Source organism: Ambystoma mexicanum, chromosome 7p (genome assembly GCF_040938575.1).
Source record: "Ambystoma mexicanum isolate Mex_15411 chromosome 7p, UKY_AmexF1_1, whole genome shotgun sequence".
NCBI classification, from domain to species: Eukaryota; Metazoa; Chordata; class Amphibia; order Caudata; family Ambystomatidae; genus Ambystoma; species Ambystoma mexicanum.
Genome location: NC_090939.1, coordinates 477,424,238 through 477,450,251, shown reverse-complemented (window position 1 = coordinate 477,450,251; position 26,014 = coordinate 477,424,238). Strand labels below are relative to the sequence as shown.

Here is a 26,014-nt window from a genome sequence, read left to right as displayed (position 1 = left end):
GTTAGGGGTACTACTCTGTGGTTATTCTAAGTGTCTTTACTACCTTTCATGGCTATAAGTACTTATGTTGCACTGGTTATTGCAGTACATACATTCTTTCTTCTCCTTATAGTAAATGTATACATCTGCTTTAGAGTAGGTGTGTGACACTATTTGACAAGAAGTTGTACTTGCTTAGTGTGCATTTTAAAGGCCTAATAAACTATTGTATATTTGTGTAGTTACCTAACTTGAATTATTAGTGTTGCTCTGTGTGGACTCATTGTAGGCCTATACCACTCATCAGCCCTCATGAGACTAAGCCTTGCCACCCTGCTGCCTTACCTTGATTGGGTTTGGCTAAAATCTCAGTATCTCCCTGTTCAGCACAATAGGGTGGTGCAGAGTAAAGGACCACCAGGAAGTCCCGTGCCAATTCTCTCAGAAACGACTGCTAGATCACTAACGGGAACTTCCCGCTCAACACAATACGATCGAGGCAAGCCACAGAGAGGCAGGCTGCCCAACGCTCTCTCCTGATACCTCCTAATCAGGGGCCCACATACTTCTCCTAAATACAGGAACTGCCAGCAGGACTAAATTGATTATACCACCAAATACTGCATTGTATGCCGAATGGTAATTTGTGGGTAAAGCAGAGTTATGTGTGTTGTGCAATTGAAGGAACACTAACTCAATCTCCTGCTTGGTGTGATCATTTACAAGGCCACAACAGGCGGCCTCCCAAAATCTGACTCCAGGGTCGAGTTTGGAAATCCATCTTAACCTATACGCGTAAGCCATCTCTTCCTTTAATGAGTGCTCTGCTTCCTGGACACCTGCGTTGCTGTTTAGGCTGACAACTCTGAGATGGGTATGCTAGCCCCCTGCCACAAACCTGTTTTTTCCAACGTGACGCAGATCATCCTGTCATACCCTTTGAGACCAGGCCCTGCCCTCTCCCACCGAGGGCAACGGCTCCTATCAAGATTCTTCACGTCCTCAAGAACCGGAAATTCTGAACAGGCAATCTTAGGACAGCCTGCAGCCCTGCCACGGCCCTTTTCATTCTCCCAGGAGACAGAGCAAAGTAGGTGCCCTGTGCAGTATACAATCCCAAGAAAGGGAGGATCCAGATCCCCACAGGGGTAAGAAAGAATGTAATACGGATTCGGATGAGAAATGCGACGAGGAAGGAGGTACTGGGCTAATATGCATTTATATCGCGCCAGAGGTCGGTGTTCGGGAAAGTGCTCATCCACTACCGATACAAGAGTACAATCAGGTGGCTTTACCAATGATTGTTATTTGTGTGCTGCTGTACCATAAGAAAAAGAAAACCTTCCTAACTCAACCGAGATACGCCATGGGGTTAGGGTGAAAGCCGAGTAATACACGCTCTACATAAACGCCATCCTATAGGTGGCCGCTAGGTGTCACTGTAAGAGCATTGCTTAGTTATGCTCCTTCCACTTAGAAAAATGGGACAGATTCTTCTTTAGTTTACCGGGCACATTCAGTTATGCCTGCCTTCTCTGAGTCAGGGTAGGAAGGTATAGTTACATTAGACGAACTTTACATTTTAAATGTAGCACCACCTCTCTCTCTCTCTCTCTCTCACACACACACAACATCAAGACACGATGGCGGAATAATGTATTTGCAGACTGAAATTGAAGGAAAGATGTGCCTATAATTATGTACCTTCTATTTCTTGTTCTCAAACGGACGTAGGTCTGGGGGTTTGGGAGTGGGAAGAGAGGGGGGCTGTCTTCCTTCCGTGAGATTTGGAAACGTGCAATCATGGCAACCATGTCGAGTACTCCGTGTGTTTTACTCCCCCTCCCCCCCCCCCAGTACACGCAGGATAATGTTCACGCAAGAGTAAGGTGCATAGCATACCTGTTTATCAAACGCTACCCATGATGGGGCGTCGCTGCCGATCCCTCGGGGGAACACGCTGTACTTCGGTTTCAGATTCTGACCAAGTAAGGGTTCACCTCCTATTCCAGGCTTTTCCGCGTCGATCATGGCAACTTTATTGCAGTAACCAAAATGTTGAGATTTATGAAATTTCTCCTTCCCTAGCTGGAACAGAAAAAAGGAAATCAGAAACTTGGTTTTAAAATATATATATATATATATATATATATATATATATATATATATATATATATATATATATATATATATATATATATATATATATATATATGCATATATATATATATTTACCACCAGCAAGTCATGGGCCACTCGGGCTACATGTAACTTTGAGTGTGGCCTGATTCTATGTCAAGACGGGAGGTTTCCTATTATGCATTATCTTAATGGTATAGTCAACCAGCAGCAACGAAAAAATACATACTTTACAATAATTTTATGTGCAGTATTAACAGTTTAGCAAATAAACACGAAATGAAGCCCCTAATGGTGAGGGGTCGTGATCTCAGTCCATCCAATCAGGACAAGTCCCAGCACATAAAAGCCCTTGTAGTTAGCCCTCTTCAGTGGCTCCAATGATTGCTAGGCAGATGGGGCTTTAGCTTCCTGCAGAAATGTTGGGTTATGTTGACATTGCCTGGCTCACCTACAGGAATGTCGACAAGCATGGCAGGACACAACACCAGGGCTGCACTGATATAATATGATATTTTATTTGTATCACGCCCATACACAAGTGTTTCAGGGCGCGACTAGGCAAGGGAGGACAAAACAACGATCTTACTAGGCCCAGTTACATTGAGAACGTGCAAGTCCAGGGGAGCGAGAAGGGGGAAAGTGCGAGGGGCAAGTGGGGAGTGGAAAGTGCTGAACATGTAATAGAACAACAGGTAGTTCGGCCAGCAGGTGGTAAGTGCGAGAATAAGGTGTGGACAACGAGAGTCTGATAAGTGCTGGAAGGGGACTGTGGGGTTGCAGATACCGACCCAAGTGCAGGGGTTGCGAGGAGGCAGTGCGGGTGTGTGGCTGGGAGGGCAGGGGTATGGGCCCGAAATCAGAGGGTAATCAGGTGCCTGGCGCCAAAGCGGACAGATTAGCAGGGGAGAGGAAGAGCGAAGGCAGAAGCAAAGAGGAAGGTCTTGAGGTGCTTCCGGAACTGAAGATGGTTCTTCTCAAGTTTCAGAGAGGCAGTGAGGCTGTTCCAGAGGGAGGCCCCAGCCGAGGAAAGGGATTTACCCCCACTCGTTGCTTGGAGAAGCGACTGACCCTGAAGGAGTTGAATGTGAAGGAGCGAAGAGCTTGAGTAGCAATGTATTTACGGAGGAAGAGTTGAAGGTATTGTGGATCCAGGCCCTAAAAAGCCTTGTGGACGTAATCCTTGCAGCCACAGGGAGCCAATAAAGACATTTCAGGGCTGGAGAGATACAAACCCAGGGCTTCAGGCCAAGGACAAGTCTTGCAGTCCTGTTCTGGATGAGCTGCAGAAGGCGGAGAGTGATTGCAGGCAGATTTAGAAAGAGGCTGTTGCCATAATCCAGCCTAGAGAGAACCAGAACTCTGGAGACAGTGAGCCTCTGGGGGAAGGAGAGGAAATGAAGAATACATCTGAGGAGGTGCAGTTGGTAGTTAGACTTTTTTGAGACAGCAGAGATGTGAGGAGAAATGGAAATCATGGAGTCAACAATGACAGCCTGGTTCTTAGCCTCGCAAGTGGGAGCAGGGAGAGGGCCAAGGGAGGCCGGCCACAGAGTGACAGGACAGAAAGAAAGGAAGGTGCAGGTGTGCCAATGAGGAGGACCTCTGTCTTTCTGGCATTAAAGCAGAGGTCGTTGGCGGCACACCACCCATGGATTGCAGACAGACAGCCGGAGATGAGAGAGGGAGAGGAGGTGGCAGAGGGGAGCCTGAAAACAATTTGGGTGTCATCCGCATAGCATTGAAAGTTTGAGCAAAGAGCAGCAATGCAGTGGGCGAGCAGTGCCAGGTATTGGTTGAAAAGCCAGGGAGAGAGGTTAGACCCCTGGGGAACACCACAGGTAGAGTGTGAGATAGAGGAAAGGAAGGACCCAAGTTGGACCTGGGAAGGTTGGTTGGAGAGGAAGGAGGTCAGCCACGCCAGGGCCTGACCAGTGATACCCAGATTATCACGGAGGCAACTGAGCAGAATGACATGGTTAACTGTGTCACAGGCAGAAGAAAGATCGAGTAGGATGAGGACAGGTGGGATATAAGACTCAAGGTTGGAGAGCAGGTCTTTATGGATGTTCAGAGAGCAGTTTCCGTGCTTCTGGCAGCTCTGAAGCCAGGCTGATGGTCATGGAGACAACCAACAGAATTGGTGTGAAGATTAAGCTGGGAGATGGCCAGCTTTTAAAGGAGTTTGCCCAGAAAAGGAGTGATAGAGAGTGGGCGATAGTTAGCTGGGCTTGAGGGGTTGGCTGTGGGGTTTTTGAAAAGAGGGTGCACAAGAGAGTGCTTCAGAGGGGAGGGGAAGGCTCCGGAGGCAAAGGAGTGGTTGCAGAAGTTGGGCAGAGCAGGAGCAAGGGTGTCAATGTGGTCCTTGATGGTTTTGGACGAACAAAAGCCCGGCAATTACGAATGCAAAGGATTTCATTTTTAGCAACTGCTTTCCTAAGCATAAATTTGTGGGCTATTGAAATGGTCATGGTTGTTAGCACTTGCATCCCAGGGGAGTGATTGGAAGGGTAGCAGGGGGCAGGGTACAGCCCATTCTCATAGCAGTCCTTAAGTGTCTGGTTTTAGACGTGAAGAGAGTTGTAGAGAGTTCTCTGCTTTTAATTGAAGCTTCATCAGAAGAGTGTCAATAGAATGTGTAAGGAAGTTAGATACCCCCTCACAAGTATGTTTAGCCCTCCTCCCACAGTCTCTGAAGTTAGCCCCCCTGCCAACATTTGAAGGATTAGCCCTCCTGCAGAAATGTTAATCTTGTTGCACCCCTGCCCTCTGCAGCTCCTGACATCGGATACATACCCCTAATTTCTGTAAATTCTGAAAACTCATTACCGTACATGCTGGTTTGAACTGAGTTTTTAAGTTATGTATGTACTTTTGTGAAAACAATTTAACTGCAGCACGCTTGCCTTTCATTTCAACTGATGTTTACTGTGTGATGATGGTGTCTATCCTTTTCAGAATACGTTGTTAGCCATGGGTTGCATTTTGTTACAAAGCTCACCTGTTGTGGTAATTGTATTTTGCATTCTTTGCTTGTGAGCGGGAAAACTCTGGTGTAATTATAGCTCTGCAGAAGTCAGATCACGGAAAGTTCTCAGGTATGCCTAGTTAATTCTTTCGTCCGTTCGTTCGTTCGTTCGTTCGTTCGTTCGTTCGTTCGTTCGTTCGTTTCTTCCTTCCTTTGACACAAGCCTGTGTTTGCACAGTGGTAGTTCTGCCTTGCCGCTAAACCATTGCCTCTCCCTTCCCTGGTGCATGTGGTGTAGATGAAAGTACAGGGGAGTGTGATGACGAGCCACGTCATCCCGCAGATTTGGAAATAAAAGATTGGGAAGCCCATGCAAACGGGATTCCCAAGTAGACCCCAATCTATTGAGATGTGTAGTTTATTCACTGGCTGGGCCTGCGCTAACACACAGTGCGCTAGGCCCCGCCACATCACATTGGCAATGAGGACGGTGTTTCTGGACCCCGCCAGTGGTAGCACCCGCTCCAGCACCTACAGTGACAGACCACAGCAAAGTTGGCACAAGAGCGGCAGTCGACACCCGCACAGCAGAGCAGGCCCAGCTCCCCCGGAGAGTCTCCCAGTCCCCCAGATGCACGGAGAGGAGGCACACATGACAGGACTCAGCACAAGACTTGCTTATAAAGGCGTTTGACCCGCATGCAGAAGGCGCCACCCTTTGGTGGGAACTGTAGCTGCAGCAATTTGAGCTCCACCTCAAGTCAAGAAGAATCACAACGGATGAGGAGAAAAGCACTCTACTAATGCTTAACCTAGGCATTGCAGCTGTTCAACACCCGGCCAAACAGTGGTAACAAAGATGATTATCAGTCAGCCAGAACAGCACTGAATGGGAAATTCCGACCCCAGCTAAATCCAGATTACGAAAGGTTCCAACTAAGTCTACTGAGACAGAGACTGCCGGAACCCATCAATGATTTCCACACCAGAATCTGCGAGCTGGCACTCGGATGTGAATTCCCCAATGAAGAATTTTCAGTGAGGCAGCAGGTGATTCATGGCATCTCATCTGAAAAACTGAGGAGAGATGTACTGCCTGAAATAAACCTACCCCTAGAGATGGGGCGTCAGGGAGAGAGAACAGTCTCCCAGGCGGCAGCCATGGAAGCAGCAATAAGCTGGCTGCCCATCGATGCAAAGTGGCCGAGAGCCAACGTGGCCACAATAGAAGCAAGAGGTTGCTCCCGCGGGCAAGCACCAGCACTAGCAACTTACCCACATCAGCCATGCAAGAGGTGCGACGGACCCTGGCATCGGAAGGAGCCATGCCCAGCCGTCGGCGCAACATACCGAAATTGTGGCAAGCTCAATCACTTAGCCTCGATCTGCCTTAGCGCCAAACCACACCAAGACCCCAGAAGATTACCCTCTAGAGAAGGTCAAAGCCAAGATAAAACCGCCAAACATACAGAAGAGGAAAGGCCAGGACCGTAGGGCAGGACCCAAGCACCAGTGAGAGTGATGGTGACAGGAGTGAACAATCAGAGGAAGAGTCGTCCCCTGAACATCACACCAAGCCCAGGAAATAAGCAGATACATCTCATATCAGCAGTAAGACCACACAAAGGCAAAGAAAGAACAAAATGCAATGGTCAGCCAACCTACATGGTGCTCATGAATGACACGCCGACGAACGTAGTCATCGACACAGATGGCACTTTGAACGTGATACCGGCGAGCAAGTACAACACAGTGCCAAACAAACCCCCATTGCAGCACAGGACCATCCGGCTCTACGCCTATGGGAGCAAAGCACATCTCCCAGTACTAGGGTCGTTCAAAGCCAGCATCACTTACCATGCTGAAACATGCTGCATGATATTCTATGTCATAGACACCGGCGTTGAGACGCTGCTAAGCTGCAGAACGGCAGAGAAGTTAAAACTAATCCACTTTGCCTTTCAATTGCAATGGCCAGCCACTGACACCCTGCTGGCCAAACACGCAAATCTGTTCAAAGGGATTGGATGTCTCAAAAATCAAACTGTCACGCTCCACATTGACCCTACCATCGAGCGCCGAAAGTTGCCCAACACCACTGGGTTCCTTTCCACATGCCAGCAGCAGTGGAGGCGAAGAAGCTGGAAGACCAGCAAATCATAGAGAAGACATCAGGAACCACCCTCTGGGTCTCCCTGATGGTGGTCACTAAGAAGCCAAAACAGCCGAACGCAGAACAATTCTGCATTGAACAAACCAAGTCATTGGGCGTGAGTGCCACATCACGCCCACTATCGACGAGCTGATTGCAGACCTAACCGGAGCGACAGTTTTTAGCAAGCTGGATCTCCGCTCTGGCTATCATCAAATTCAGCTGGCCAAAGCAAAGAGTCCTGATACATAACAACCTTCTCCTCATACCTGGGGCTCCGAAGATACCGCTGACTCAACTTTGGCATCTCGTATGCGGCGGAAGTTTTTCAAAATAAAATCCACGAATACTGCAAGACCTGCTAGGCTCCACAAATGTAAGCGACGATATCCTTGTGTACAGCACCACGGAAGAAGAGCACAACATAGGCTTAGCCACGGTGCTGGCCCGACTAGAAGACTCAGGCCTGACGTTACATGCTGAAAAATGTGAGTTAAACAAGCCAGAACTATCCTTTTTCGGGTACGTGTTCAATGCAAAAGGAGTCTTGCCCGACCCTGCCAAGGTGGCAGATGTCAAAAGTGCCCAGCCATCAACCTCAGCCACGTAAGTCCAGAGCTTCATGGAGATGGCATCCTACTGCAGTAGGTTTATTCCGGACCTAGCAACCATCGCAGCCCCTTTTCGGGAATTTACCCAAAAGAACACTCTGTGGATTTGGGAACAAGAATATGAACACGCTTTTCAGCAGATAAAAGACTCCCTTATGACCAACACAATCATGGCATTCTTCAACACAACCCGCAAGACGGAGTTGCTGGTTGATGCAAGCCCCGTAGGGCTGGGCGCTGTTCTCAATCAAACAAACCAGAGAGGGTTCACACATTCCCATTGCGTTTGCCACCAGAGCACTGATGAGGGCGGAGTAGAATTATGCCATGTTGAGTGTGAAGCTCTTGCCATTCTCTGGGGGTGCCGCCATTTCTAAGTGTACCTCCTGGGGCACCATGTCACGATCTACATGGACCACAAGCCACTGGTGCTGATCTTCAAAGGCTCGGCCCCTCACCCCCCAGAACAGTTGGAGCGCTAGATGCTCCAGCTGCAACCATTTGATATCGAAGTACTCTACCGGGCAGGTAAAGATAACCCCACTGATAACCTCTCCCGCATCCACGACCGACCACACGAGCAGGACAAGATGCGATACAGACGATCATGTCTGCCATGTGATTGCGTGTGCCCGTGTGATGCGCATGAAGCTAGAGGAGATCCAGAGCGAGACGGCACAAGATCCATGCTTGCAATGAGAGAAAGAATCGGTCATATCAGGAGAATGGAAAAACTTCCTGATGACGACATCCAACCAGATTTCATCACCCCAAGAACTATTGCAAAGCCTGTTCGGGGTACATCATGAACTATCGGTCTCCCCAAAAGGGATTGTATTGAAAGGACATTGCATTCTCCTGCCAGCAACCCTAGAAGAACGTGCACTAAGACTAGCCCACTAAGGCCATCACGCCGTTGTCAAGACACAGGTGTTCTTCAAGTCACAGGTGTGGCTACTAAATATGCAGCAAAAGGTAATGGCTCTCATGGGAGCCTGTGCAGCGTGTCAATCATCTCAATGGACCACCAGAACCTATTGCAACCCTCCACGCAGTCAGCAGAGATGGGACGCAATCAGCGTGGATTTCTGCTCAGTCGCAAACAAGGCATACTGCGAGAGCTGTGAGGCTACTTGGACAACATGAACATTCAACACCACAGAATCACCCCCTGTTGGCCCCAATCGAACAGGGATGTGGAACGATTCATGGCCTCATTAAACAAAGTAATCTTCATTGCCAAAGACCAGCGAGCACCGTGGTTACCTGAGGTATACGGATTCCTGCTGACCTATCGGCAGATGCCCCACTCGTCTCCTCACGTGTGCACAGCAACATAACCACAGGAAGAACGGTGCTAGTCCAGAACCGGTCTCACAAGGCGAAGTTAGCACTATCCTATGAAGCAACCCTGTGGACAGTGGTTGCCAAAGACCACGGAATGGTGACAGCGAGAAGAGGCCAAGAGACAGTAACCCGGAATGCCTCCCACTTCAGGCAAGTGCCACCAACCATGTGGAGGGAGGAGATCCTACGTGCTGAAGCTACGGCCAACCAAAGAACCTCTCCCAAGACACCAAGACAGCCAAGGGACTGTGAGGAGGTGGACACCACACCAGCCCTCGTCCATGAGCCTGGACCCCCTCGAATCTAACTCAGAGAGGCCAGAGACTCAAGAAAATAGCCCGGAGACAGCCCAGGAGAACAAGTCCCGGTACTCACTGAGGGAAAGGCTGCAACCCTCCACAAAGCTAAGAGGGTTCGTCCTATATAAATGGACTGAAAGATGACATTGTGTTTGTCATTGTTTCATCCGCACAAATGCGTCCGGACATCGTGCAGACAGCTGTTGTTATAATGGACGTTGGGGAGAGATGTGGTGTAGAGCAAAGTACAGGAGTGCGTGATGACGAGCCACGTCATCAGGCAGCATTGGAAATAAAAGATTGGGATGCCCGCGCAAACAGGATTCCTGAGTAGACCCCAATCTAGTGTGTATGTGTGTGATTTGTTCACTGGCGGGGCCCATGCTTACACGCAGTGCGCTAGGCCCAGCCACATCACAGTGCATATTCCTTTTCTTCTTACCCACGCTAACCAGGCCTGTCACCATCAGTGCACCCAAGACCAGTTACTCCAGACCACCATGCTCTCTGGTACACAGCACTCCATTATTAAGTAGCGTGTTTTCTGAACCAGCTCAGAGAATAGTTTAGTGGCAACAATCCTACCTTGGAACCAGGGAAATGCTGGGCACTGTGGGTGCAATCCCAGGTCCAGATACATCTAACATAAAATAGTGTTGTTCATTTTGAAATGTATTTGGATGAAAAAGGGGAATATGCACAATGGGTACACGACCTGTCAACTGTCATGGTGAATTGACATGGCCCCTTACTTTTGACAGTAGGGCCGTATTTCCAGTCCTCTAACTTGCTGCTTTCAAGTGCCACAAAAAGAAGGTGGGAGGACTCTGATGTGTTCTACGGGAGCATTGCGATCCACAGGCCCAGCTCAGGACCTGCACTCTGCTCAGGTGGATTTTGCTTCATACATATATGTAGATACGTGTCATTTTGGAGTTATAATAACATCTCCTGTCTGTCTGAATCATTCTAGCGCACATACCGATGCCCATAAAACGACTTCTAGAGTATTTGTCCCTTTGCTTTTGCTCAGCGGATGGACCATCGTTAACAATGTGATTGTGTGAAAGGTATTGGTGTTGTTGCACCCTCTGCCCGCTCAGGGGATGCCTGATATGGGGAAGAGGGGCAGTGTTGTTTGAATTATTGTTCTGCATTTTATGCAGACTCTGCAGGGGAAGGTGCTCCCTGAAAAGGAGTCAGGGGTATCATTTCCCCATAATTCTGTGCTTGCGCTGTTCGCTTGTTACGCAGGCTGAGGACTTGGCATTTAACATGGTCTCAGGCGCAATCTGGTTTTTCACACAAATAGTTACAGCATCAGGAGGGTTATTTCCAATTGCTCCAAATGTTTTCTCTCATACCCTGTACACCTAGGAATTAGTTGTACATATTGTAAGGAAGGCATGCTATCAAAGTAAGACAGACACAAGTGACCACAGTTCAAGGGTGTTTATTGAACTTCATCAAGGGTGTGAAAAACGCCTATCTAATCCTAAATCTAAGATGGGAGCAAGCTACAACATCAAATAACAAAAATACAGTCCCAGTGGAGTCTCGTCAAATAAAAAGGGCCTATACTAAAATAAACTATTGCCAATCCTTAATGCTAAGCTACAAATAGTGTGGGGTAATGTTGATGAAAAAGAAAGAAGTGTTCCTAAAATTATAAGTCAGGATGTTCAGGCCATTGGCCTCCCTTGAACATGTTTTTAGCACGGGACAAGGCGGTTCACTCGAGCATAGCACACTCTTGGGCTTCTTCGGCACGAGGACACAGTTCCTTTTACCAACATCCAGGCCTTCTGTGCTCAAGTCTCTAAAAACAATGAAAAAAGTTCCTTTCCAAATATTCAAGTCGGGTGATTTACTCTTCACCCCGGATCCCCCTCAGCCGGGCTCAGATCCTTTTTTAAAAATAGAATTAGCCTCCCTCAGCCAGTCCAACCAATATTAGATTTCAGGCATCACTCAGTCGGGTTCACACTTGCCACAGCAATAGCTTCTCGGGTGACCCACGGTACACCCCAAATCCCCATCTTCTGGGCTTAGATCTCCTTTTATACAATTGGTCTCCCTTAGCCAGGCTCAGACCAATTTTAGTTTGCAGGCATTCCTCAGTCGGTTCACACTTGCCACAGCAATATCTTCTCGGGTGACTCACGGTTCACCACGGATCTTCTGGGCTCAGATCTCCTTTTATACAATTAGTCTACCTCAGCCAGGCTCAGACCAATTTCACTTCATATTGGCTTCCGAAGATTTTCGAATAGCACAGGATTTAGCTTGACCCATTTGCAGGACTACTGCGATTTCACGCTTCAATTATTCTCACACACTCAGATGGATACCAAACAGAGACCTTAGAGTGAGCACCCACGTGGCGCCGGACCACTCTGTATCTGGTATCTATTTTGATTTCACAAAGTTCAATCACATACGCCTCATCTTTCTTCATAAAATGTTGCCGCTTGCAACCTTGATCGTAGATCGTACACAGTCCGGTCTGCTATCAGTCTCTCCGACTCACCGGCTGTGTTCACTGGCGCTGATTTGTTGGGCAAGGTTTTCGGTCAGGTGGCTTTGCTGCCTTTCCAGCTTTCAAGGCTCACAAATGAAGACTTTCCTCAGCTAGGTTTGAGCCTTCTTTTCTCGTTTCACTGCTCCCTAAGAAGGTTTCCCTCAGCCGAGCTTGAGCTCCCTTTCAAAGTTTACAATTCGTAAAGAAGGGGTTTGGGACTTCTATTCCCAGAATGCACTCAGCAAATTTCGCTCCCACTTCACAGCTACCCTTAATGGCATTGGGAGCTGCAAGAGCTAAAAGGGGATGTTAATCGGAGGTCAGGGTCTCTCCACCTGCCCCTCAGAGACCTTGGTTCGCCTGCCTGGCCCAGGGGAGGAGTTTCACTGTGGACAATGGCTGTTAGGCAAACCCAGCTGCCCCTGGTCTTGCCTTCTGGAGGTACAGTTCCCTCCTCCACACTGCAGTTTCCTCTCAAGTAAAAAGGCTAGTGTTTAGGCGAGTCTCCCAGGGTCTCTGCAGCTCGCTAGGTCTTTCTCCTGCTTCCCAGCACCTTCCAGTATCCCCAACTCGCTCACAGTGTGCTTTCCTGCTCTGCCTTTAATACTGCCTGGGAGAGACAAGTGAAGTCAGGTGCAAGTAATTAAAGAAGGAGGCCTGGCCTTATTAGTGGGTCAGTCTGCTGCAGAAAGGGGAGGGTCTGTTGTCTGTGTCTGTGGTTCCCTGTTGGTAATCTTCATCCTCCCAATCTCTCCCCTCCTCGTCTCAGTGGCTTTAGCCAAGAACAGAGGGGAGGAATTATGGGAATTGTGGTTTTAACTAATGGGTTTAGAATATTATGGTAAAATATTGTCGGGAAAAGGGCATACGAGGCTGTTGTTGGGCGCGGGGTGGCATATGTGATTTCCTTTTCCCGGTTCTCCTAAGCCACTCTACCGTGTTGGTACTTGTTGGAATTGGGAAGGGGGTAACGGTATGGGTTTTGAAGTGATGTATGGTAACCGAGGGAATGTCGGGTAGGAGGGTGTTACGGAAAGGGGGATCCCATGCCTCACCTTGAGACTCCTTCTCCCTCTCTAGTTCTGGACCCAACAGCGATTACCCTTATTTGGTCACCCCAAAAGAGGATTCTAAGGGGTTTGTTGGAAAAATACCCTTGGTTTTCTTTACATACCCTTCCCCTATGCTGGTTGGACCAGGGTATTTCACCTGGATATACTCCTAGGGAATAACTAGAGTACTGGTCCAAGCAATCCAGCATACACTCTTGATTGGAGCAGGTCATCTGGTTCAAGGGGCATTCCCTTGTGGGATGACCAAACATTCTCCAAGAATAACATTTCTTGTCCTTAGATGATGGTGAGGTAAGAAGAACATTAGTTGATTTTATCAAAGGGGATGGTGTTTCATTGGGACTCTCTAAGGATTGAGCTTCTAAAGGAAGTTTGGACAGATCAACTATTTCTCCCTTCTTATCCCCACTGGGTTTCAATAACCCACAAAAGGGAGTCCCTATGGTAGGAGGCATGGATTCTTTTGGGCTTATTGTACTTGGCCTTGGAGAGCATGTTCCTTTATCTCTCAATACATTTAACCTATTTCTCATGAGAGTCGAGGGTGCAGGAGAAAAAACATCCTCACAGATAAAGTGGTATTTTCGTCTTCCTTTTCCAAAAGGGTGAGAAAAATGTTTTTTAACTAAAGGTTGCCAAAGTATCTGGACCTTAGAGAACGAGGGACCTCCAGGTATGAAAATTCACCCAAAGATCCTCCTAGGGGTCTTGACCCCGGTTAGCTGGGAACTAGAGATAGGGATTGTTTTAGTCTCCAATTTAGGGTCATGTAAAAGAAAACCTTGGACCCCTGTTGGTTTTTCCCCAAATCTTTCCCAGCACCCTAGTTGGAACAAGGTCTCATAAACTAGGAGTCTGGCCAACTCACCTCTCCTAACCTGTATCAGATTGTCTGACAGATTTAACAGGGCAAGTTGTATTTCTTCTCTGTTAGCCAAAAGGGGTAATATTTTAATCCCCCTCTTCTGTCTGGTCTCACTCAGGGGCATGAGATACATAACAGAGTCGATGGGTGCCTCTGCCTTGAGCTCTAGGGAAATGATTAGTTTATCCCAACGTGGGATTTGACAGAAGTGAGGGAAAATAAGTTGGTATTTATTACTTTCCATTTTTCCTTTAACGGGTATGATGGCTTGTCTGGTTAAGGGAAAAAACTGGATCTCACTTTTTGACCTGGGATGGCTTTAGAAGGGCTCCCATGATTTCTCTGTAGACATTTCCCCATTCATGAAAAAGGGGGCTGGGTTACATTGTTGTTCTTCAAGTGAACAGTGTAAAGACTGGGGTCGGGGGTGGGGGGGAGGTATCTGTACTCCTGCCCTCTATATGGCAGAGTAGAAACACAGAGCACCCCAGCCAAGATTCTCTAAATGGTAGAATGGACGAACAACCAAGGCTTAAGCTCTCAGGATGTGATGCAGGCTGGTTCTTAAGTACAGTGAAGTCCCCAAACCCCCCACAAAGGAATGTCCACACACTATGTCATGTGATAAGACAGTTCTTTATATAAATAAGGTTCAATATATATACACAGTTAAATAACACACTTTGTACTTTGGCAAATCTAATATGGCAAATATATACAATGTCTATGTGGTACCACTATTAACTATTGACTCCTTTAAAATGCACTTATGCTGACAGTTTCTAATGGCATAGAAATCAAACAGTCATGTGTATCAGCGTAGGACATAGGAAGGAAGACAAGTTAGGTTAAACAATGGCAGAATAGTACTTTAATTACTAAGACACAGTTCTGTGTGAGGATCCCCCCACATGGGCAACCTGTAATAAAGTGTATTAACAAGCCCAGTCCATATATGCTTAAATAGTCTTGTTTCCTGGTCGAAAATGTTCCACTAACCCAATGTACCTGAGCTAGCAGGTTCGTCGACGGCTCATCGACAAATTCCTCGTGAGCGGACTCCCTTTAAAGTCATTGTCGTTGAGATGCTGTGAGGAAAATGTGAACACTGTCGTCGGGAGAGCAGCTTCGAATTCCGTGGTGCTCGTTGATGATCGATCGCAGACGTCGTGCATAGACAAGGTGTGCGTTGCACCCTGATGACAGAGGTCGGTGCCGCAAAGAGAACTCGTTGATGAGCTTATGACCGGCAACGGGCGTTGGGTGCCGGGGTTGGTGTCGACGGTCGGGACTCGACCACAGCTGGCTCTTCACTCATCGGCAACTTTGTGGATTTCAGGCGGCAGGAAATGCACTGGTGGATTCTCCACGGTCGTCAGCGACCTCGCCTTTCTCTGGCGGGAAAAGTGGTTGACGGTGATGGCAAGGGAGTCTTTGGCTTAAATGTTATTAGGCAATGGGGGATTGTTGCGGCTCCAGTCACCGAGCAGCACAGCATCAAGCTGTACCCGCTTCTGGGCAACATGACGGGCAACATGACTCAACAGGCTTCCATCGTTCATGGAAATCCTCCAAACCCTGGTCGACTGTGATGGACGTCGACCGCCTCAATGTCCTGGTGCTTTACTTCAATGTTTCTCGGAGGACCCCGTCTCCGGTCGACCGCCTTTTGGGACTGACTTCCAGGGTGCCTTGATGAAGATCAGCTTCTGCACAATGTTCCCCCATAGCTTGGGGAGAGGTCCCCTAAACAGGTCCTCTCTTGGTTCAGTCCTTGACAGGCATGTCAGCTTTCCCCACCACCTCATTCATCTTCACTTCTACCTTAATACCCCTTGTGTACTTTGCTAACACACTCCATATAGAAAGTACTGAGACAAGGAATATTGCTAGTGAGTTACCCCATCAGCACCTACGTAGTACTGAGACTAGGAAGATTCCTAGTGAGTTACCATATCAGCACTCACTTAGTACTGAGACGAGGAGGAGGTGGGAGCAATACTGAATCACCATTGGAACCACTGTTACCAGTCTAGTGGTTCAGAGACATTGATTAGCAGAAACAGGATAAAAACCAAAGAAGGACTTGACACATTTTCAAGCCCTCCCTGGAGGAACCACGAGAGCCAGCAAGAACCCAACGTGCAGACAGGTGCTCACTGGGACGCCAAGAAGAAGGGAAGAGGGTCCGAGGGTGGTCCAGGATGCAAGGACCGTACAGCCCATAACCGGACTGGACACCCCAAAGACCCAGGAAGCATGGGAGTTTGAGGCCATGCTAGTCCGCAGAGCACGGGAAGCTCCAAGAAGGTGTTGGTGCCTCGCAAACAAGTCCATCGGCCGCCATGGAGCTGACAACCATGCAGCCCTCACCACAAGGTGCGCGGGTGCTCGGTAAGGTGGTGGAGGCTCAAGGAGGTTGTGATCAATTCGGAAAGAAGGGTATGGGACCCTAATGCTATCAGAAGAACACAAAGTGGTACTACTGCTTGGCAGAAGAGTGAACCAAGCCTTGGGAGATGAAAACTAAGATCAGATTTTGCACCCAAATAAAGAGAACAAGGACTTGTTGAACCGTTCGTGCAGTGCTTGGTAGGTTAGTGAACAAAGCCTGTATCCCCCACCACAGTATGAGGGGTACAACCCAGGCTACTCTTCTTCGTCGCAGTACCTGGTGAGAGGAAACCAGGTCTGCCCACCAGGGACAAGGACCCACCACAGCTTGGGAAGCACCCAGGCTACTCTTCTTCCTCACAGTGCCTCATGAAAGGGAACATGGCCTACCCAACAGGGCACAGACCAACCACAGATTGGGAAGCATCCAGGCTACTCTTCTTCATCGCAGTACCTGGTGAGAGGAAACCAGGTCTGCCCACGAGAGTCAGGGACCCACCACTGCTTGGGAAATACCCAGGTTGCTCTTCTTCACCGCAGAACCTGGTGAGAGGGAACCAGGTCTTCACCCCAGGGTCAAGGACCCCCTTTAGCTTCAGAAATGTGTCCAGGATGTTCTGTACAGCATACAACAAGGGGAAGGGAGACATTTTCCCCACAGGCCAAGGAATGGCTGAACCATCTGGAACAAAAAGACATCTCCTTTAATTTAGTTTAGTGTGCTAGGGACAGATTTAGGATTTTGACACCGGACATTGGGACTTTTGCTTTGGACATTCTGACACTAGTTATTTCAGTTGAGGCAGGGAAACCCCTCTTAGAATCAGGGTGAGGTAGGGTTTCTTTTCCTTTTTATCTCCTAATAAAAGTGTATAGCCAACACTATGACCCCCTTTGTGTCAGAGTCTTACTTCTGCACCCTTAGAGCAGTTACTTAAAAAATCTCCTGAATGCACACCTGCATTGTTCTGGCAACTGCGCCGACCCAGAATACAGCACATGCTACTACAAAGGAGAAACATGAAGAGAGGGGCCTTGCGTGTACAGACCCCACCTAATGATGCACCTGCAAGCTAAGAAACGGCCATGCCTGGGGAAACACTCATGCCACAGCCTGACAGGGGCTGAATAATTTTGCAACCATTTGGCATCATTATGCTTGGGACAGTGGGACGCCTATCGCACAGGGGGCCGCGTAGCACACATGTGAAAGAATTCCCAATGCCATGGCCAGCTCAAGCCAAGCAGGGTAAGGGTGGATGGTACTTATGAGTCCTGTAGGACCTTTCTAGACACTCAAGCGCTGCAACACCCCTGCGCACTGAACCACTGCAGTTTTACAGAGGTGAAACCTGGTAGCATTCTCAAAGTTCCCGTCCAGAAGACAGGATAAGAAACAGGAAGATGTGAGGAGAGGTCATCTTTGCAGGTCCATCCACTGCCATGGATGGGATTCATACTTTATTGATGATTATTTAACTTTTATTTGCCCATATATACTATGTAAGAGAAAATAAAACTTGAATAACAAAACGTATCCAAAAAACACTATCACCATTTTTTTCAAACACTTTCAGACAGGTGTTTTTTGTTGAGCCTTAACCTAGCAGCAGTCCAATTTATTCGTAGCCTGATAGTAAAATATGTACAATAATGTGGTTTTCATAGTAAGCATTTAGTTTATATGTAATATTTATATTGCAAGGCATATTCATGGAAACTCCCTTAATTGCAACCACGCAATAATAAAATCTGGCCCGGTACCATCATAAGTGCATTTCTACCAGATTAAGAACTAATAAGACATAGAACACACTTATGCAATATTAGAAGATACAAAAGCTGACAACACATCTGCACCAAACCTGCGGTAAACCCCACATAACCAAACAGTAAAGATGTAAGGGACATACAATTGCAAATCGCCCATTCAATGCAAGAAAGCTTGCAATGGAATATGTTGATGAGCCTTGCCAGGAACTATGAGGAAGAATGAACCTGCATTAACAACATCATGTTGAACCACAAAACGGGAACACCAATAGGTCACCACTTCTCAGAGGGCAGGCACAGACTACAGGATTGATAGTGATGGTATTGAAATGTGTCCTCTTGAATACCACACAGAGAAGAGAGTGGGAGATCAAGCACTTGAAGATGCTAAACCTAAAAAAAACTGTGGTTTGAACATAGATCTTTGAGCCTGGCAATCAGAGCAACAGTGCCAGAAGACAACCTGCCAAAGCCAATACTCACAAACACTGCCCCCATAACCCCTAATGGGTGTGAGCATAAGACACTGATGATAGCAATAGTGGGTGTGTAAGCTCAAATGATTGGCAACTATCAATCATAATGGCCACTGAGATAACACTGTACTATTCAAATACTTGTAATGTATATTGAATCTGCCACTTTGCATGCACGGGTCTAAGCCAATATTGAGCATGAGGCACACCACGATAACACTAGCCATTACACTATTTCAACTTTTGGAACACATTTTGTACTGGTCACACCATATACAAGCAAATAAGCATAAGTAAGAGAAATTATGTCACTACATGCCCCTGAGCGGCCTCACGTTTTCTCCATAATGGTGGCGCCGGCCCACGGGCATCTCTTGCTTGAAGGGATGCCTCGCAGGTGCGGCGCCACCATTATGGCATTTTTTTCTGAAGCCTGAAGCTTTCGCACACGAGCGAGAGATTCAGTCTTTAGAAAAAAAGCCTTCTCGTGTAGTGGCCGGGGCTGCCAGGGCAGATTAGTCGGGCCCTGCAGGACCTCGCCTCAAAACGAGATTTCGAAGACTGCCGGGGCCCAGCCCCGGCAGGCGCGAGCCCACTTAAAGCCCTGGCCCTGACACTGCAAGGAAGCTGCGAAACACAGACTCACTTCAAGTTCAGCGGTGCAGTAAAAAAGTGACAGTAGTTCCGTTGCTGCCACTTTTTTGGTAGTCACAAAATGTCTGCCCTGTTTACAGCACCCCCAAATTATACGGTTGGTCTTGAAGTGGAAGATCTACCTCCAGCAGCAAAAAAAATAATTGACTTTACCACAGCAGAATTACCACCCGCTGTAAATCCAACGATTGCCTCATGGAGGCCCATTGTCCAACTCGTAATGCTACAGTAAATCTTCTGGGACGAGTTACGCAACGGTAAATTCGTTTGGCAGTAATTCCGTTAGAATTACTGCCAAACTTGTAATAAAGGTGTAAGAGTTACATCTGACTTTATCCTTTAATGGACATAGTAGTGAAAGTGCCCTTTTTGAGCTTAATAGGGCATTGCAATCACTACTGGTACTACGTGTGTGTGGCTGCCAGAGAGATGCAGACAAACATTGTATTTACAGAAACTGAAGATTGGTTGCAGCAATGAAATGTTATGTAGGCCTAGAAACATCTGTGGCCTCTCTGTGAGGTATATGCGCAACTACACGTGCTGCTTTCAAACTGTATGTTTCTAAGTTTTACATCTCAAAATTGCTCTCCAACGCTGTGAATATTTCGTCAGACATTGTGCAAGCTCTTCTGGCTAATTATAAAATGTGTTGTCAGCATAGAGGTTCACTGGGGCCTGGCGGTGGTCTAGCAGTTATTTAGCAATCTTAACTGTGTGATAGTGCCTTTTGTGCACTCTCTCAAAATGGAGGCGATGCTGAAACGCCTAGTCTTCTCAGCCTCACAGGCCTTTCATGTTCTTATAGTTTATCATTCTCCTACATTTGATTCCTCCTTCCTCTGGCCTTTACTGAGATGGGGCCTAATTTAAAATGAAGGTTTACTAATATTTGTATTACTTGAAATTTCAACTTACATCCTAGTGACCCTACTAATAAGTCCACCGTGAGCTTTTTAGCTGCCATGGAGGATTTAGGCCTCTCCCAGCTGGTTCTCCAGCCTTCTCACAATCTTGGCAACACACTTGATTTAAAGTTCGCAGATTCTACTCTGGTCACCATTTTCCCTGCCCTTCCTGTTCTCTGGACTGACCACTTTTTGTTACCTTTCACTATGAATACTACGGTGATGTTTGTTACCAGGCCTGCGCAAGGCCTGTCTTGGCGCAAATGGTATCTGAGTCACTCTGCTGAGATCTCGGCTCAGATTGCCAATGCCTGTATGTCATAAGTTGACACAGATCTGGGTTTCTCAGATATGTACTCTCACAGTCAATAATGTAGCTCCTTTGAGGCCCTCCCGCCCACGTTCTCGCCCAGCCCTGGTTTGCTCCTCAGTTAGCTGAACTTTGCAGGCAGACTGAGAGGAAATGGAGGGCTGTGTAGTGTGCTGATTTAAGAGCCCTATTCTGCAGTTCACTTGCAATCTACCATAAAGCTATTTTTAGACATAATGCTTTAATTTCACTAAGCGTGTAGAAGCTGCTCTGAATCACCCCAAGGAGCTTTTTCAGATTGTCATGTAACTGTCTTCTTCAATTACTAAGGATGCTTCTGTCCCCACCCTACAAGCCTTATGTGACTCTCTTTCTACTTACTTTCTTGATAGAATTCTGTTCTGGCCATTCGCCAGGAGATTGTCTCTCCGACTGTGTCACCTCCTACTCAGGGTGACTTCTTTCCAAATAGAGACGCGCTGTCCTCTTGGTCAGCTTCCCCACTTTTTTCTCCGGTGGATATTATTAATGCAATGCAGAAGATGAGGGCAGCCTCACCACTGAACTCCATTATACTTTCCACTGTGAAAACGATAATTGCAGCCATTGTGCCTGCCGTGACTGGAGCAGTCAAACAATCTTTCTCATCAGCTTTCATCATTGCTATTCTTAAACACGCATTGGTGATTCCACTTTTTTAAAAAAACACTTTGGATACCACTCTGTCCGCTAACTATCGCCCAATTTCTCTATTACCTTTTCTCATGAAGCTCTTGGAATCACTGGTCTCTCCCTTACTTTCTTCCTTCTTGGAAAAGTCATCTTTCTTCAAACCTTTTCAATCTGGTTTCAGACCGGGGTGAGGTACTGAGTGGGTGCTTTTGTCAGTCATGGACGACATTACTCGACTGTCTGATCAGGGTGGGGTGCTGATCCTTCTAGATCTTTCGGCTGCCTTCGACACCGTTGGTCACCCCAACCTGCTTCTTCGACTGGCAAGTGCTGCTATCACCGCCTGGGTCTTATCCTGGTTTGGATCCTTTCTTGGTAACCACTTACAGTCACTATCTCTGTCCTTTTCAATCTGATCCTATCTCTATTACTTGTGGGGTTCCCAAGAGTTATGCTCTTTCTGCTATTCTGTTTAATGTCTACATTCAGCCTTTGGCCAGGTTCATCCAGTCCCATAGTTTCCATTGCTACTCTTACACCGACGATACCCAAATTGTCGTGCATCTCGATCTGGCAGCAGCTGACGCAGCTGTTCGTCTGCGTCACTGTTTGCAGTCTGTGGGTAGATGGATGAATCAAAACTAGATGAATGTTGACGAAACAGACGTTCTGGTGGCCCGGCCCCTTTCATCTATCTCTTTCTAGACACAGGCCTTCTGGCCCACATCCCTGGGTCCGCTTCCGACCCCTGTTGCAGTGGTGAAGGACCTGCGCTGTAAAATCTCTGTGTCTCTTTCGGCAGAAGCCCAAGTCAACATGGTCTCCAAAAATAGCTACTTCAAACTCAAAATTCTCCAGAAGGTTCTTCCTTTTTTGCCAGTGCATCTTCCAGTTTCTGTGGTAACATCTTCCATCTTTGGCATGCTCGACTATTGCAACTCGTTGTATTTAGCTCAGCCTCTCTATCTGCTTAACAGATTCCAGGTGCTGCAGAATTCCTCAGTCAGGGCTGCCACAGGCACCCCTCTGCGTTTCGCCAGTTCTTCGCTACCTCCACTGGTTGCCGGTGGCTCGCCGCATTGACTTTAAGGCCCTCTGCATCGCCCACCATTCTTTCTATGGATTGGGTACAGAGTTCCTTCAGGATAAATTCCATCCTTATATGCCCGCCCGAGCTTTAAGATGGTGCCTAGGTTTAAGCGCTCGCGGGTGGGAGGACGGGCCTTCTTGGTGGCTGCAGCAATCCTTTGAAACAATCTGCCATGCTCCCTCTGTGGGACTGATAACCATCTGTTGTTTCGACGTCAACTCAAAACCCTTCTGTTCTGATTTTTCTCTCTGGTTCTTTTAGCTGCTCTTCTCTTAGTTCACTAGCGCCATGATGCCTTTATTGACGAAAGGTTGTGCTTTCTATATTCGTCTTAACATAACATTGTTCTGTAGATAAGGTGGCCCTTTGATGGCTACATTCCTGGAGCCAAAAATTAAGATGCTCTCCTTTTTAGTTTTGATTACTAAACTACTGAATTAGAATACAGGTAGGGAGAAATGGCATACGAGATGGGGTACAAATCTTGTAGGCGTTGTTTCATTATTTACCAACCCCATTAACTTCCATTCTAATCATTATGGTCGTTCCACCCCACTTCCTGTTCTGTCCCACCCAAAACACAGCCTATTGTTTATCTTTTTGAGCTAGCTTCATCACTAGCTTTATCAAGCCCTACCATGGTGTGATAAAAATGTCTTAACCACGTCACCCTTCAGCCACTCGATTTATAAGCACTATGTGTGTCCTTCACTGAAGTCCTGTTAAAAACAAGCCTTGGCAAAGCTAACATCTTTGGTTTGTGTACAAGTATTAGGCATTTGCAATGCACTGTGATTATATGCCCAGGTACTCACACCATGTTGCTACCATTGTCTCAGGAGGATAGCTCATGGGCAACATGCTCGTCTTGTAAGAAAGACAAAGTGAAGAAACACAGGTTCGATCCCTGGGTTTGCGCTTACAAACCTCTGGGTATAATCGATGGACAGGTAATACCACTACGACAGTCACCGGCAAATGCCTTTGCCATGCCTACAGAAAAGCCAAACCGGTTGGCATTGCCAATGCTTGCTTTCTATATGAACAAAATGCTCACCCCGGTGTTATTTTGCTGCTCATCATTCTGTGACTATCATGGATGAAGATGTCAGTGAGACTTTTAAAGCTAATGCATTGTGCCATGTTAGCATAACAGTTGCAGCGAGTCTAGAAAAATGTGTACACGCATGGATTTTGTGTGATTTGAAAACTGGACTACAATGGTGTAAAACATTTCTTTGCGCATATAGGTATGACACCTGATTCCTAGCTCGGTGGTCAGATCACCCAGAAGTAAATACTGGAACGAAGATGAAGGACGAAGAGTTAATGTCTGAGACTCTGTGTATGGGACTAATACACATTCACGGATAGAGCATCTAATTAACCGAGCTGCGCTAGGCGAGTTCACATTGTTGCGTGCTTTAAACCCCAAACTCCCGACCCCTCCCCCAAGAAAGATATATATTTAACTATATGAGCACAACAAGCTGCCCTGCTTTAGAAGAGCTCTCAGGGTGTCTTGTGTCGGACACGGGCCACTCTCCAGTCCACCTATTTTTCTTATCCTTCTTTGACATATCGTCCCGCATTTACAATGGCAAAAACACGTATCAGAATGAAAGAAGAAACATTGAGCTGTGAGCTACCGACACCCATTATGGGACAACTTCAGGATTCTACTCTTGAATGTTTCCTGCTTCATGTTTTGGCACCCCACCACACCAGCACCTACCACCCCACCTTCACCTCCCACCGCATCACACAAACGAGGACTAGGCGCCTGGCACTAAGCCGCTTGTGGTACTCACGTTCCTATTGAAGGAATTTCCTGGCAGGAGTGGTAGTGCCATGCTGAAGCCGATCCGCACTCGCCACTGTGCAGAGAAGCACTGAGGGCTCCCAGCAGCGACAGTCGCGGCTCTATGGAGACCGCATTGTTTGGCCCTGTTGCCTGGGAACGAACTTCACACCGAGAGAAGGGGGCGTTGTTTAGCCATGTGGCGGACACGTCACAGAGGGGACAGCGTGGATGTCACAGTGAAGGAGGCGGGGCACCGAGTCTCAAGTTCTTGTAGTCTACCTCTTCCTTTTTATTGTAAACCCACGTGACCCACGGGATTTTATTGTAATTTAAAGCAACTCTATTCATACTTATATGTTGGTATTGGTAAATAGACATTGATTACGGCGTTCTGAGTGACTTCAGTTTTCTGCTGTCGGGGCTTCCCATTGTTTCCGAAAACAACTACTGGCATAGTTCTGAAGAAAATATATATTATCCTGCGGGGCAGAGAGAGGGAGCCGCGCTGCCACCATCAATTTCTCTACGTGTTTTAGCTAATATTTCAAAGGAAAGGACGGTTCCTAGGGTGTCCAATTGCATGGTGTTGGCGTAGGCGTCCACTTCACGAAACTGCTCATATGTACACTGAAAATGAGGGCTACTCAGAACTTCCAAATGGGGTCCCTGTCACTGACAATGTCGCACAAAAGTCAGTGCGTGCCTTCGACTGAGGGGCAATCACAACGCCTACTAGTACTACCACAGGTTTCAACTGTAAGAAATTAGGCACTTTAACCGTTAACATTAGGGTATCCTACAGTACTTTACCAAATGGTTTTGCGGGACACTTTAGGTACGATGGTGCATCAGTAGTAGTGGGTGTTGCGCCCGGTTCCAGGAGTGTATGGGAACCAAAAGAGGCCCTGGAAATAATTTTCAAAGTGGCACCACATTACATATTTTCAGCAAGCCCAACCCTTTCCCTATGGGAAAATGACAGGTTAGCACACAAAAGAGGCCCAGGCTGCAGAGGCCTACCACCGGGAAATCTCCAGAGTTCTCTATAGGTCAGTCCACCCCTGTGTGCCACCCTTTTCCACTAACCGTATCCACTTTTATTTTAAGTTTAGTTGCACAAATACTTTTAAAACAAACACAGCATGAAAAAGTAAAAACACTATTGGACTGCAATGCATAATGGGACTGAGCAGTTCGATTTCTCTTCAAAGTGTGTCTTGGGTTTTCCGGGGCCCTACCCAACGAAAGACATGTATGCCCACCAAATTGATCTGCATAGACATCATCAGAAGTGACATCATGGAAAGTAACATTACTAGGAGTTTCAGCCTTTGATAGAGGCTCGTAGAAACTCCAATGTATAATGTTATAATGTTATGCATCACTCCATTCCACTTGGAATAGAGAATGTTTTAGCCTGAGGTTCCACATGGAACGCCAGAGCTCATTATCTACTGACAGCCCTCGTCTCCGGGGGCCGTAAAATAAAGCTCACTCCCCACTCACCTCGCCTCCGCATCATTTTATTTCACTTGGCGACGAGGATGGGATATTCCCCCTGTGAGCGACAGCTGGCCCCCGGAGCCCCCCTGCCCGCGTCTCTGCCATTCTCCAGCGACGGCGGCAGCCTCGGCGGCCCCCCCGGCAGCCCTCCATCACTGTGACCTTCCCGACTCCGCTGCCCCGAAAGAGAAGGAGCCGCCGGCAGCCGCACCACCACAGAGACGACATAAGAGGTACCATTTCTATTATTGGGCCATAAACTCAATTACTCCGCCACGGGCGCTTTGCGCGAGCGCGCATCCTTTGACTCGCCAGCCAACAGCAATTAGAGGAAAGGACCTCTGCGTGCTGTGCGTGCAGCCATTTTGGGCAGGACCAGCCTTATTGCCACGGCAACAACGCCGTGGATCCCTATCAGCTGTGCTCGACCGATCTAAGGGATTAGTATATGAGATCACCAGCTGTTCATCCCATTT

The 26,014-nt window shown here is 47.5% G+C and overlaps 1 protein-coding gene across 1 annotated transcript in view; it reads right to left on the bottom strand.

Annotated features, from left to right (window-relative positions):
- The window catches only part of EFHC2 (EF-hand domain containing 2), a 369,754-nt gene extending 345,582 nt beyond the window's left edge, over window positions 1-24,172 (bottom strand). Inside the window, exons 1-2 of the mRNA XM_069636501.1 lie at window positions 24,043-24,172; window positions 1,882-2,067 (exon numbers count right to left, since the gene is read on the bottom strand). Coding sequence (XP_069492602.1) covers window positions 1,882-2,067; window positions 24,043-24,084 — 228 coding nt within the window. The 5' untranslated portion in view covers window positions 24,085-24,172. The remainder of the gene's footprint in view (window positions 1-1,881; window positions 2,068-24,042) is intronic.
- Between the last annotated feature and the right edge of the window lie 1,842 nt (window positions 24,173-26,014).